This window comes from Micropterus salmoides, unplaced genomic scaffold, assembly GCF_014851395.1.
Source record: "Micropterus salmoides isolate LMB-PRFRI ecotype aquatic unplaced genomic scaffold, ASM1485139v1 Ms_hic_scaffold_16, whole genome shotgun sequence".
Classification (NCBI taxonomy): Eukaryota; Metazoa; Chordata; class Actinopteri; order Centrarchiformes; family Centrarchidae; genus Micropterus; species Micropterus salmoides.
This window is the reverse complement of record NW_024040707.1, coordinates 25,441,850-25,457,137: the sequence shown is the minus strand read 5'-3', so window position 1 is coordinate 25,457,137 and position 15,288 is coordinate 25,441,850. Positions and strand designations below refer to the sequence as shown.

At 43.7% G+C, this 15,288-nt stretch overlaps 1 protein-coding gene across 5 annotated transcripts in view; it reads left to right on the top strand.

Annotated features, from left to right (window-relative positions):
• Positions 1–14,351, top strand: part of atp2b3b (ATPase plasma membrane Ca2+ transporting 3b) — a 45,109-nt gene extending 30,758 nt beyond the window's left edge. For 2 of the 5 annotated variants that reach the window (XM_038723072.1, XM_038723073.1), the window contains exons 23-25: positions 343–450; positions 731–913; positions 9,354–9,860. In XM_038723072.1, the coding sequence (XP_038579000.1) occupies positions 343–450; positions 731–913; positions 9,354–9,860 (798 nt within the window). Of the gene's footprint in view, positions 1–342; positions 451–730; positions 914–2,089; positions 2,250–9,353 lie in introns of all 5 variants that reach the window. The other 3 variants (XM_038723076.1, XM_038723075.1, XM_038723074.1) reach the window with 3 other exon arrangements.
• The last annotated feature ends 937 nt before the right edge of the window (positions 14,352–15,288 follow it).

Genomic DNA, 15,288 nt, shown 5'->3' with positions numbered 1-15,288 from the left:
GATCTTAATAGCCACTAAGGGTTAGTTATACCTCATGCACAATTAAATACAATGCTCTAACACAGAATGTCTGCATGTGCTATTACACATCTTGGTGTTATTGTTATTAGATGTAGCAGGGATTACAGTGATAATGCCACCTTGTACTTCCTACTTTAAATTGTGACAGACTAGAAGATAGAGGTGTTGACTGCTGACACATCCTGGTGTTATTGCTGTGTTTTTTTTACAGCACAGACTGTGGTGGGTGCAGCAGAGATAAATGGTGCAGTGCTGGTTTCTCCATCGACACTGGTGGTATGTGTGACAATGCTGATGTCCTTCCCTTTGTTTCTGCTGCAGATCGTGATTGTGCAGTGGGGAGGGAAGCCCTTCAGCTGTGCTCCTCTCAACATGGAGCAGTGGCTGTGGTGTCTGTTCGTGGGAGTTGGAGAGCTGCTTTGGGGGCAGGTAAGCAGCTCTTCAGCCTGCTGAGTCAAACCTCACTGAGCAAGTGTAGGCTGGCAGGCCTGGTTTACCTAGAGTTTTATCTGAGGTGAGGCTAATGAAACATTTTCACACTGACTTAGATAACACCTCTAGATCTATTCTATTCTGTGCTGAAATTAACACTTGGAATAATCTGGTATTATCCGATCCATCATGAGTGTAAGAAAAAGGAAAGCTGCTCAATATAACGCCATACTAGCATCTTCTGGTCAAATGTCATTGTAATGTACTTGGCTTCCAGGTGATCGCCACGGTGCCAACAGAGCGGCTGCCATGCCTGAAGGAGGCGGGGCTGGGCCTGGAGCCCGGGGAAGAGGAAGGGGAGGAGATGGCAGAGGATGAGGAGGAGATCGACTGTGCTGAGAGAGAGCTGCGCCGCGGACAGATCCTCTGGTTCAGAGGCCTCAACCGCATCCAAACCCAGGTACTGTTCAACCGGCCCACCAAAACAAACCATAACCAAACCTCTTTCACAGGAACACAAACACACATCGATATCCAGACAGCACAACACCTCAACCAGAAGCCTGACGTGGTCATGACACACAAGCAGTTTGGCTTAAGGTGAATCACAGATCGGAATGTGCCAAAAGTTTGAAGAATATTATGTATCACAGAGAACAGAGCAATCTTAATATGAATGAAGATTATTTTGGGGGGATGTTGTTCCTTAATTATGTAGTAACACTGCCTAAATAAACTGCCAGTATCATGGCCTTTACACACTAACATAACAGACTTTTGGAAAGAAAGAGAGAACTGATTGACTCTTCTTCAATTTTAGTTCAGTTTAAACACTGTTTGTGCTTTGTTCTTTCTCTTCAAAAGTCTTTCTCCCATCCCGTCAGTCCTGTTCTTCTGACTTGTGCCAAACATAATGATTCCAGTTTTTTCTCTCCAACACAGCTAACTTTTCTGTCCTGCTCAAACCCGTGAAATGGCTTTCTCTAACGTGGAAGTGGAATTTTATAAGCCATCACGAGGATGGATAAATGCTGTGATTGTGTGTGTGTGTCGCTGCAGCGGCACTCGTGTGTATGAGCGTTTACACATTGTGTACCGGGTAATGCTAAGTAGACAGACTGTTGGCTTGCTTGATTGCTTTAATTGATTGATTCTTGCACTGCATTTGTGTGAGAATGGACATTAAGACAGCAAAACAGCATCCACATGAACAACAATCTGCTAACAGCCTCATAAGCAGTGTTAGAGAGCCAGTCCAGACTCTCTGCTTAAGTGCCTGTCTTTGCGTAAAGTGGTCAGTTTTTCATGACGGGGGTTTGGTCTGAGTGTGCAGGCAACAAATACACATGCAAGCACACACACACACACACACACACACACACACACACAACCTCATATACACATAGGGTCGTCATTTAGAATTATTGTTTATATTCAGAAAGCAGTTGTGATGTGGATCACTGATGCACATTTGCCATCAAAGGGAATTAAAGTGTTGTTTCTATCATTTCTGCTGTGACAGGAAATCTTTTAAAAGGACCACAACAGTCACACACACATACAAACAAACTCAGGCACACTCAGACCGGCCTCTCCTGCCCTCACTGAGTGCTGCTGTTTTGTCTCTGTCCTGCAGATGGAGGTAGTGAGCACGTTCAAGCGAAGCGGTTCGTTTCAGGGAGCGGTGAGACGGCGCTCCTCCGTGCTCAGTCAGCTCCACGACGTAAACACTATCTCTACCCCCTCTCACGTAGCTCTCTCCACTGCAACAGCCAATACCAGCCCAGCCCCCGGGAGTGAGTCCGCCGAACGCATGTGTACACAAACACACACACACACACACACACACACACACACACACACACACACGTATACCTGCATACACACTTGCAGTCACTTTCTCTCTCACACACACACTCGTAGACAAACACACACTGCTGCACGGCACGTGGACTGCAGTATTTTTACTCTCAGTGGTTGTGTCCCCTCCGGCTCGCTCGCTGCTCGTGTGTGTGCATTGTCTCCTCTATTTTTTTTTCTCTTATTCTCCCTTTCAAACAGCACCCAGTCCTGACCGGCTGTGTAGTTCTGGTCTGATCTGGTCTGGTCCAAATCCAGCCCTGGTTCCAGTCCAGAGTCGGTTTTGTTGTTTAGTGTTGGTGGGTGCGGGAGGCGGCTCGCTGTTCTCTCTCTGTCTGAGGTGTTCTGACAGAAATGGAGCAGCATTGTTTACAAAGAAAGAACGTGACTCACGTTTAAAATATCAAAAAGGATGAATTTATGTAACGGAAACAGTTTGATTTACTCAGACAAGGCAACGACGCATCCTAAAGTTCAGAGAGCAAATGGCAGCTCCTCCTGCGCCATGTGTTATTTCCTGTCTGTGAATGAGGTCAAGCGTGGTTACTGTGGTTGGCCCCCCGATATAGACAACTCTCACATAAAGGAGTGGTGTCATTTCTTTTCTCTAAAAACCAAGAGATTATAGTGTTTCTGTAACAACTCTGTGACTCCTATTAAACTGTGGAAAATGCTACGATTAGATTTCACTGCCATAGAATTCATACTCATTACCAGAAGGCTTTCATAAGGCTTCTGCAAATCTCTAAACTGTAAACCTTCGAGTATAAAAGCCCCATAACACACTGCTGTTTCCAAGACTACAATGGGAAAAAAAAGTTACCTCTTTCTCTATCGCTCTTGCTTTTTTCTCCTTCTTGTGTTCCTCTCACTTTTGTCCAGTGCTGCAATTGTTGTCAACTGGTTATTTCTGTAACAGTATTTCCAGCTCCGACGTCACAAGTTTGGCCCCCCTGATGTCTCCAAAAAGTCCTGATTTTTCTCTCTGTCCAGTCTGTTTTTTCCCCTCTCTCTCTCTCTCTCTCTCCATCACTATTCTCTCCTCTTTCTTCTACATTTATGAGATATTACAGGTTCCCTGTTTGCAGAAATATTCTGTGAAATGTGTTCTTATTGTTCTTCATAAGTAGAGTTGTTCTTTTGTAGAGGTATTTAGATTTTACCAGATCTAAATACAGGCTCTTGTGTAGCATACAGATAAGATTTCTTTAGTAGGTTTCTCTTCATGTTTTTCTCTCTTTTTTTGTATCTTACTTTGTCCTTTAACTCATCCCTTTTTGTCATCCTCCCATCACTAGAGTAGCATCCACCCCTCATGTTTTCTCTTGATTTCTTTGTATGTCAGTTCTGCGCGCATCTGTTTGCAAGTGTGTTTATGTGTGTGCATTTGCTGACATATCCGAGAGCGCTAATTTGACTTGTGTGTGTTTTCTCTGTCAGTGTGCGAGTGTGCGCACCAGTGCTCGTATGCTTGTGTATGAGTGTGTGTGCCTGCGTGCATGCGTGTGATTGTGCTGTCCCTTCATTTGATTGTCTTCATCTGTCTTCTCAGTTGCTTCTCCTTACCTTCCTTGCTCCCTTCCGTCCATCCTCCCCTCCCTTCATTCCACGCTGCCTTCCTCCCCACGTTGCTCCATCACCTGTAGGTGTACATACAAGAGGCCCAAGTCGGCGCTATGCGATCGTCCTGCTCAGACACTAGGAGTTACCTGGGCTTTCTTTAAGTACTTTGGAAACACATCCTTCTCTCCATCACTTTACAACATTGATATAATTTGCAATAAAATGCATAGAATTGTTATTCAGAGATGGACATAGCTGCAATATTGGCTGCCTGATAGAAAAGACAGTGAATATGACAAAGGTGCTGAAGGAGGGATGTAAAGTCAAAGTAAGTAAGGGTTGAGGTCCCACCACTGCTAGCTCATTGCTTGCTTTTTCAATCACTCCCCCTTAATTCGAAGAGCTTGTTGTGTCAAAATCTGTTATTCGACAGCAGTATGACACATACTTGCATTTTGAAGTCATCCTCTTGTTGTTCGGTTCCTGATGAGAAACCAAATGGATTTGGACAAGGGGGCAATGTGAAGGAGCAAGCATTAACTTTGAGTTTAATGTGCACCCAGGTTTGCTTCTCTGAATCAAACCGCTTGCTTTAGTGTTCAGGATGGGGTTTATGCAAAAAGTAGAATTCAGATCGTGTCAAATCAACACAGATAAAACTTGATTGTACTTAAAGGAGATGCTTGGTAATATTCTATAGTTTTCTTATTGTCGAATCTCATGAAAAGACCAAAACCAAGAATAAATGTATCCTTCTAACAAGTTTTGGGTTGTGTGTATCCAGAGCCTGATATATCTTCTATCCATATCTGTCCATTGTGTTTCAAAACCTATTAAAATGCTATGAGTCCACAGCAACGCTAGCGGCTCTATGAGGCTACACTTTGAGATGAATGCTAATGCTAACATGCTCACAATGACAGTGGCAACATGCCGATTGGCTTATTAGCACAAAGCACAAGTACAGTTGAGGCAGATGAGAATGTCATATAAGAGAAAATAAAGTTTTGACCTGATGATGTTGCTAGAGGGAAAGTCATGGGATCACCAAAGTCCGTATTCATCGTCTGTAAAGCACGAACATCTGTATAAAAGTTCATGGCAATCCATCCGATATTAGCTGAGATATTTGTCCAAAGTGGTTGACTGACATTGACATGCATGGAGCCATAGACTTTGTTTGTCTATGTTTGTTTATTGTTTGTAGATACTGTTGCACTGGGTGACATGTTCCTGCGTCTCCATGAACACACACTGTAGTTTATTTTGACTTAGTCCCTCATACACCGTCCTACTGCAGTAAATAGCTCGCTAGACTATCAAATCCGTGACTGAAATTAGCCACGAACGAATGCCTATTTTCTTTTTAGGACATCATTTTGCCTTTGATCTTCTTTTCTTTTTACATTTATGACCCCTTTTTAAAGATTTATATCTTGGGGTTGGCTACCACAGTCAGAGTAGGGAAGTCAGTAAAAATCATAGATGTATTAACACGTTGGTTTTGGTCTTTTTACGGGATTAGGTGACTGTAACCACAAATACAGAATATCCCCAGTCTTAGCCTTTAAGTGTTTTCCTATGAATGCCTAGAGTCTGATGATATAGTCCCCAAGCAACAAACACACCCTACAAATGATTGCCTACGTGTTATCACGACAGACTGACTTCTCCCCACGGCACTGCTGCTCATCCACAGTTAACTCTAGGTAGTAAAGTAATGACCCTGAAGCTCTTTGCAAAGCAGACCCAGCTTTCAGACTTGGCACTGTGCCCCGTTGCAGTATGATTGTGCGTAAGTTCTGACGTCGACACCATCACCTCCCTGACTTTTACAGCCAAATTCTATCATCACTGGGTAAGAAAAGAGTCCAGGGAAATTAAAGAAACATCTAAAATATCAAACAGAAATATCAAAATTATATAAGTAGATGTTTCATGCTTTCATCCACCTGAGCTGTGCTGGACCTTAGTGATCCCTCTGGGTCTTCAGAACTGATCCATGGATCCAGTTTGTTTTCATTTCAGACTGGGCTAATTTCTAATTTCATCTACCTGCAGTTACAGTAAAGTTGAGAAAAGCGATGAATATGAAAGTTTACTTTGGCAAGAAAGATAATGGGTAATAAGAGGTATAGGCCTGAATCTCAAATCCATCCTCAGCTCCTCAATTCTTTGTTCTTTATTATTCAAAAAGAAGGTTTCAGCCTACGCCCCCGGTTTCTGCTCCTTAAATGAGATATGGGTAGGAGACATGAAAAGAATATGCATTGAATTGAGGAAGGTGTTGCTGAGGTGTTGCTATGGATTGGTGCTCAGTCATCACATATCAAAGGGTGGTTGCCGCTCAGAGTCGGGCCACACGGCGGGCAGTGGCAGCCATTAACCAGTCATGTACCTCACAGCTTCTCCCTGTATTTATGTTGCAGTTTCTTCTCATCAGCAGTTGTTTTGCACACAGCAGCCTCTCTACCTTCCAGCGCCTATTTCCTTCTCGTACTTTAACCATCATCGTTTTTCCATCAAGCACTGCTGAAAGAGCCGACAGGGAGAGAGGGAGAGAGAGAGAAAGTGGGTGAGAGAAATAAGTATCACAGCAGTGCCCTGACCTCCAGGCCTCTCTGGTCACACTGTGGGCGTTATATACTCGAAAGTTTACTCTTTCCACGGAGACAAAATGAAAACAAACCAAGCGCTGACAAAGTGAGAAAGTAACATTCTGAGACCTTCTCAGTCTGCATGAGGTGTTTTTCTACTGTCTGACAGGCTCTTTGGAAAAACAGATAAGCACTGAACCTACTGCTTGACCGTTTGTCTGTCTGTACGTCTGTCTGTCAGTCTATCATATATGCCAGAGTCATAAATAGAGACTCCTCCTAGTTTGGCCAACTGCAGCACTGATCTCCATCCATCCACCTCTCATAATCACAGTTCGGACTCCAGTCGGTGTTGCAGTCGACATTAAGCGTCTTCTCTGTTGATCTCATTTGGCCAAACTGTCTCTATGTAGGGCTCTGCCTGCCTGTGCCTGTCAGTATATTTGCACTGAACTGTCTCTGTTTCTTTTGAGCTCATGCTGCTTCTTTTCCTCTGTTTGGGCTTGGGGGAAGGGTGCATGGACCAACTGCCATGGCAAAGGAATGTGTTTACGCACGCATACACCATAGACTGCATAATGCACCTTGAAGTATAGACCTCACTCTGATGTATGTGTGTGTGTGTGTGTGTGTGTGAGAGAGAGAGAGACAGAAAGAGAGCATAAGTGACAAAGATCTGATTCAGCATGACCTGGCTGCCTCTCTGTGTGTGACAGGGCTGACGCCCGAGCTTCGCTCCGGCCTTTGTACCAATCACCTTCTGTTTCTAGTATTCTAACCAATCACACACTGTTCTAATCTGCTGATTCTCCGTGATGTCATCTTTCTGTTTTGCAAGACTAGTTTTTTTTTCTATCCTGCAGCAACCTCATCAGCATCATCATTATTTCAATCACTCTGCTATCCTCTGGCTCTCACCGCTGCATGGCTGCAGTGCATATTGCACATGTGCATGTGTGTGTGTGTGTGTGTGTGTGTGTGCATAGAGATGCTGACAGACCAGTTTAATGTCTGGCTGTCAGTGTGTTTGAGTGTATGAACCTGATCTTCTAAACAAACAGCACCCATGATTGACAGCTGTCCGATGCATGCAGGCGTCAACCTCCGGGCCGCATCATGTGGAAACAACTCAACTGTTGGTTCACTCAGTTACACTGCTGCTCCATGCATGTTTCTGTGTGTCTGTGTGTCTGTGTTTGTGTGGTTACTGCTATAGGTTCTTGCCAATTTCTTATTTAATTGTAAACTAACACACTCACCATTCCTGCTTCTTCTCCATTTGTGCCTAACAACCACCTTCATCTGTGTGTGTGCATGCATGTGATCCAGTGAGCTGAGGTACGAGTGTTTTCCCCACACATGCTGTATCCCCCCCAACACACACACACACACACACACACACACACACACGCCACGTGTGTTTGATGAAGCGTCTGCAGCTTCTGTGGTCTTTGTGATGATGGCTACTGAATGTGCTCGTCTTGTGAGGTCTGATTGGTGTGTGAGAACTGACAAAAACGTGTCATTAGCCAACTCATTTTAACATTTTGGGTTTTTTTTATTTCACTTTTGAGACACACAGGATCAGGTGGACGCTCTGTTGAGACTGAAGTAGTCAAGGTTTTTGTGTTCCAAAGGTTACAGTAATATAACAATAGAGAAATTACCTGATATCAAATGGAATCATGCAAAATAAGTGAGGACATATCCAACTTTCCTCCTGAAAGAATAACATGAATAAAAACTGAGAGCATCTCGATGCTGAAATAGTGCAGTGGCAAGGTGAGGTTGCAGATACGTTTGCCTTTAAATTTGGTGATGGTTCTAAAGTCATGCTAATACGTGCTGTCAAAAAAAAATTAATTCAAAAATGTTATCCATTACCAGATTTTATCTGTTACCAGATGAATTTTCAGCCCTTGTCGAGAGTTGTCTTGCCTAAACATGACCACTTGCTAACCTTCTCATGTCAAACTGGTCAAAATAATCTGCCCAGTTTGTGTCTTTAAGAGATGAGTAAAGCCTCCAGGTGGTTATTTCAGACTAAGAAGACTAGGCCATTCTCTGAATGGACAGGGAGCGAGCCATAACTTTCACTGGACACCAGGACATAAAAACTGCATGTGTAGAATCACCAGTAAAATCTGATAAAAAATGCTGCCCCAAAATAAGTTTGAAAAGTGTTTTCCCCCACTGGTTATACTTCCCTATAAAGTTGTATTGAGGATTGTTAAAGTGGTGTGTCTCCTCTATAAAATGTCTCTGGTTAAACGTTAGCCAGTTAGCTTAGCTTTAGTCAGAAATGCAGGGGGAAACAGCTAGCCTGAATCTGTCCAAAGGTAAAAAATCCACCTACCAGCATCTCTAACGGTCTGGTAATGCTCGAAAAGAAGTTCAGCTAGCTGTTTTCTCCTGCGTCCAGTCTTTAAGCTAAGCTAAGCTAACCAGCTGGTGCTTTATATTTAGACAAGACACATACATTAGACAGTATCAATCTTCTCATCCAACTGTAAAAGAGCACATAATCATATATCCCAAATGTCAAAATATTCTTTTAAAAAAGAGTGTTGTGCTTTGGCCCCGCCCATTACGGTATTTTCATATTCTAGAGCATCTCTAAGTCACAAGACATTTTTATAGAAAACAAATCGACACACCAATGTGAGCATTAGAAGTTATCTTGTATAAACTTTAAATGCCGCCACCTGGCCCTGAGTGTCTGTCTGTCTGTCTGTCTGTCTGTCTGTCTGTCACTCTGTCTGCTGGAGGACACAAGTCTGTCTGTCTCTGGGTTTCCCTTGTCTCTGTCTTTTTTACCTTTTGTTATGTCTGACTTTATCTTTCTTGTGGTCTCTCCCTCATCTTCCTTGCTTTGGACAGATGCGAGTGGTGAAAGCATTCCGTAGTTCGCTGTACGAGGGCCGGGAAAAACCGGAATCCCGCAACTCCATCCACAACTTCATGGCCCACCCGGAGTTCCTCATCAACGACCTCATCCACAACATCCCGCTGATTGACGACACTGACGTGGACGACGAATCAGAGCTCAGCAGATACCAGCACCTGCACCCGGCCCTCCGCAAACCGCCACCCCCTCCCACCCAGCCCCAGCCCCCGGCCCGCACTCGCCCCACCCGCCCTTACCGTCAGTACAGCCTCCCGGTGACCCCGTGCAACCGAAACAACAACAACAACAGCAGCAGCAGCAGCAGCAGCAGCATCAGTTCAACAGTCACCCACAGCAACGAAAACAGCACCAACCAGGACCGGAGCCCTCATCACCACCTCCGCCACCAACACCACCATAACCATCATGGCAGGGACAGGCCGATGAAACCCTCTGCTCCACACCTGGCCCATCTCTACTGCGTGGAGACGTCCTTATAACTGAGCTGAACGTGGGTTGGTGGGAGAGGAGAAGGGGAAGGGAGTCTTGGGGAGGGGGAAGAAAGGGGAGCGGAAGAGAGGGCTGAGGACACACATGACATTTTCATCCGTCTCCTTTACAACAAGCTAAGAGGAAGGAGCGAAGGACGAGGGAGGTACAGGAGGGAGTGGACAATGGCTGGAGACTTCTGCTCGCAACTCCCTGAGAACATTGCGACTTTCCCTCCCTTTGCCCTTGCGCCAGCTCTCTCAGTCAACCCCCACCCTCCCCAACACCACCACCCCCGCCTCCCCCTCCACCCTCGAACCCACCTCCCCGTCTGACAGCCTACCTGAAGATCCCGCCCACCCCACCCTGCCTGAACCTCACGCACACTTGTCACACAAACGCACAGGTCTGCTCTCGCTGCGTTGTCCTGGGCGACGGTGGGTTGGGGAGGGAGGGGGACGGACATCCAAAAAACGACACATCCCTCAACGCTTCAGCATTAACAGGGCCATGTCAGGGCCAGAGGCTGACTCACTCTGTTTCTATTGGTGTTCATCAATAGTGTTGTTGTCATTACCCTCCTACCTACCTGCCATGGCACCATAGTCACTACCACCATTGTTTATCTGGCTCGAATCGAAAGCCACTTTTAAGTCACTACTTTGCTTGCGGTATAAGTAAAACGCTTTGTTAAATCTTGAACTAGAATTCATACAATTCCGTCCTTTGGTTCATTTATTTCTCAACATGATGGTGCTCATTCATTTCTTTCTTTTTACATTTCTTTCTGTTCTTTTTTCTCTCTTTGAAATTTTTACATGGGACATATTTTCTTTTCTTTCATTCCTCTCTTCTCTTTCAGTGTATGTATGTGTATTGTCTTGTCTCTTCTGGAAAAAAAACTAACAAAAACATGACAAAAACAGAAATTGCAAACAAAGATACTGTTCATTTAAACCTAATAGTAAATAGAATGGCTGCAAAAAACAACTGAAGGAGGGGGGGAATACATATATATATACTGTATGTGTATATATAATTTGAATGTTTGGGAAGCGACAACACGGAACTCTTCATGTTCATCACTGTTCTTTCTCCAGTCCAACCTGCCCAGTCCTTGAATGCCGCCCCGAGTCCACATGACCTGTTCTCTGTCCACCCTGCTGAGATGATACAGTGTGGGATCTCACGTTACTTGTGATGTATACATACATTAGCTCCCTACAGGACGAACATAATTTACAGCCTCCTGCCATGTTGATAAACTGATATGTATGGGTAATATCTAAGGACATCGCCCTCGGGTGATGTCCTCTTCCAGCCTCTTAATTTCTGCTCCGTGTTCCCATCATCTTCTCTCTTGCTGTTCCTCAGTCCATTTTGTTGTTTCCTTTGCTCACTTTGTCTCGTCTCGTCCCTTCTGGTCTTTCATCGGTGGGCATGTGTGTGTGTGTGTCAGCTTTTTATTGGGGGGGGAAAAGCTGAATGCTTGTGAAGCATTAACCCTTTAAATGCCATCAAACACACAATGCACAGGCGGTGGCCCTTTAAGACTAACTTGTACTCACTTCAAACCCGCTCCTGCTCACGTGCCATTGGGTCGTCTCCATCATGTACCAGTGCCCGCTCCATGACTACTGTGGACAAAGAGATTGTTTGAGAATTGATCTGTTGGATGTTCGGTCCAGTCATTTTTACAGAGAAGGGAGAAAAAAAAAACACTGTTTGATGTTGAAAAGCTACCAACCACTGGAGCAATCAGGCCAATGTCTAATGTCAGTGTTCAGTTTTAGCTTTAGGCCCAAAGCCCGCTCAGATCTATCAGGTACGACCAATGAGAGCTTTTGTGTCATGTCTTTGTGTCAAATACAGTGCATTCCCCATCATCATGATGTACACTTCGTTGATTGGGAGACCTTAAAGGAGCAGTTTGACATTTTGGAAAACGTGCTTATTTCTTGCTGAGAAGATGGATACCACTCTCATGTCTGTACGCTAAATATGAGGCTTCAGCCAGCAGCAGGTTAGCTTAGCTTAGCATAAAGACTGGGGGAAACAGACATTACACACACTTACAAACTAAAAGTGGGATTGTTGTGACAGTGGATTGTGCTGCATGAAGGCAATTTCTTTCTTGGCCGGGCTCAGTAACTGGAGTCTTGTCATTATAGCACAGCACATAACCCCATGTTAAACCATGTTTTTACACTTTCATTAATCTCCCTTATACGTGTGGATCGAACTAATGAGATCTAATGTGTTAATTTGCAAACTTCAAAAATGCTGGCAGAAGGATTTTGGTACTTTCGGACAGAGCCAGGCTAGCTGTTTCCCCATTTGCAGTCTTTATGTTAAGCTAACCTAGCCGTATACTGCCCTCACCTTCACACATACAAGGGAGGTATGTTCTAATTGAACTCTCGGCATGACAGTGAATGAGCGTATTTAACTGAAAATGTTGAACTAGTGCTTTGAGACATATCACGGTGAAGCTGTCCAACGTAAATATGGCAAAACACGCTGCATGAGCACAACCCGACAACAACAACAAAAAATGTAAAAAAAAAAAAAAAAAAAAAAGAAAAAAAATCACAGAAAACATTTGCATAGTCGTGACCAAGGCGTCCGCGGCGTTCGTGACATCACATTCCACCGTGACCTCGCCGAATTACCACCTCAACATTCCATGGAACATAACATTCCAAACAGCCGCATCACATTCCAGACTGGGTGTGAAAGTGCTTTCTGTATCCCATGTTGCACTAGGTGTGGGTGAACCGCTGACTTCATGTTGCCTCGGAGCGTGACCGCAAAGCAACCCCCCCTCCCTCCCGTCCCCTCTCCCCTCAGCTGACTTCCCCTGAGTTGTCAACTGGTCCCACCACCTGAGAAAGGCAAGGGCAGACAATATGCAACAGACTGCCATGTCAACACCTGTACCCAGGCGCAGAAACACAGATGATAACACACGCACGCACAGCGAGAGAACATGTCTGTCCTGCTAGTTGTGTTTGAGGATGCACGCAGGGCTCTCTGGGAAACACCCTTACCTGTACAGAACTCTGTCTTCTTGAATGCTCATCATCATCGCCACCACCCTGACCTGACCCGTCGGAGCGGGCGGGTGGTGACATTGTATTGGTCTGTCTGTTTTGAAGCATGCATTTGGTATCATTAATGTCACTCTTTATGTGTTGGTAAATCATTTAGGCTACTGTGTGCTATGATCTCTCCACATCTGCTCTCTTCCTCTCACACACACACACACACACACACACACACTCATATCCTGTTCAGGTCTAACCTATTCTGTTTCAGCACCTCTTAGCACAGCTCTATCAATGCTTTCTGCGCTATACAAACACACACACACACACCACACACACACACACACACACACACACACACGCATACATACACACCGAACATCAGGTGGATTAACCTACAGTGGTGTAAATTTGACTGTCCAGTTCCAGCCATCTCTGTCCATCCGTCCAGCCACGTTACATCATGATGTTGTGAGACAGTTTCACAGAAGGCAAAACACAATGTGAAAAAGAATATATTATATTTATCAAAATTATAAATTGTACAACTGCACCACTACTGTACAGATCGCCCAAATGTGCACATGTGCATCTTTGATTTACAGGTACTATGTTCCTGTTACACATTTTATTTTTGATGTTTCTTTCTTTTAATCCTATTGCTTTTTGTAAAGAGAGGAACAACAAAATGGAAGCGCTTGTATATTATTAATATTATTATTATTGTTATGGTTATTTTGGATTTTCTCCACCGGTGCTCCCACTGATGGAAAAAGACAGTTGCACATTCTCCTGAGCATATTCTGAGGGCTGTGTTTTCTGTCCACTGAACAGCCTCTGAAGTGTGCAGAGGTGTGGAGATGCTTATAGTCTCTTAAGACCAGAGACACCACTCTGTAAATAGAGAACCGGAGATACAAATGTACCTCATTATGATCTAAAGGACTGGACAAAGTGGGGACCCAGGGAGAATGGAGAACTGGAGGGTGATGCAGAGCTAGAGACTGCAGAAGTGCAATGCACCCATGCATTGTTTAGGCTGCCCTTTTAGATCTGCTACAAATATTTACTGCCATGTTACGATGGGAAGAAATTAAGGTTTTACATTATTCATTATACATACAGATGTAAATATTATGTGTGGAATGGTCCCCCTTCTTGCACAATGCAGTGCTGTTCCGCAGACAGAAAATGCAGCCTTAACTGTGCTGAAATGAAAAAAGACCAAAAAAAGACAAAAAATACCATAAAGACTATTGAATATATTAAAGAGTTACCTGCCTGTTATTTAAGCGAATAAATATCTATATATGAGAAAGAACACACCTGTATACTGTAGACTAAATCTGTATGGAAATCTAAGAGAATTTAATGGGAATTAAGTCCAACACCTTTTGTCTGTATGAAAGAAAAAAATACATCAAAGTATTCTACAATAATAACTTTGACAAAGTCTGTGTGGCCCTGTGTTGTTTGTTCACAATGATGCGAGACTGTACTTACATTTTAAGGTGTTTAACATAAAACATGACCACATGAAGTCCACTTGAGATGATCATTTCAAACCAAGACTGAAGAATGTAGTGCTTGCAAGTGTTTGTTTATTTATGAAAATAGCATCTTTTAGTGAGTCACTGTCCCTCCAGCGAGTCAAATCTGTTGTGGTGAAGGTGCAGAGCCAAATATCTCTTCATTAGACCTTTTTCACAGCAGACAGGATTTGTCAAACGTGTAATTAACATTAATTAAGGCTGCATTCCATTTAGGTGTACCAGTTCCAACCTGGCTTGAAAAGAGGAGGCAAGGTGTCCACCCACGTTACTTTGTTTCCCAGTAACTGCCAGCAAAGTCAAGTCTCTGTGTTGCCTGCAGGCAGCTGCCATTTGCCAATATTATTTGTTTTGTAGTTCTACACAGAAATGGATTTTTTCAGGAAACTTCAATGTTCCCTTGTTGGTTTTTCAGGATCTCTGTGTTTGGACAGAAGTATACAAAGGAAATCATTTTTCTAAGGCGTTTTGAAGATTCATGTAAAGAACTCTTCATTAATTTGAAAGCAAATACACAAAAGATTTTCCCAATATTTATAAAAATGTGAATAATTTCTGGGTTAAGACTCCCTGAATCATCATCCCAAATTTGTATGGGGTCGATTTCGTTCATTTTTTGTTTGTGTAGATTAATATAAGCAAATGTAAGACGTATCATTCTCATAAATACATAAAATCAACAGTTTGCCTGCAGAAAAACCTTTTAACTAGTACCATTCAGGTTTTCTCCTGTGAAATCATCAGGCCTCTGTTCATTCACCCTCTTACCTCATCATCTGCACTTCATTCCCACTTAGCTCCCATCTTCATGTTTCCAAATAACCATGTCATCCTGATATCCT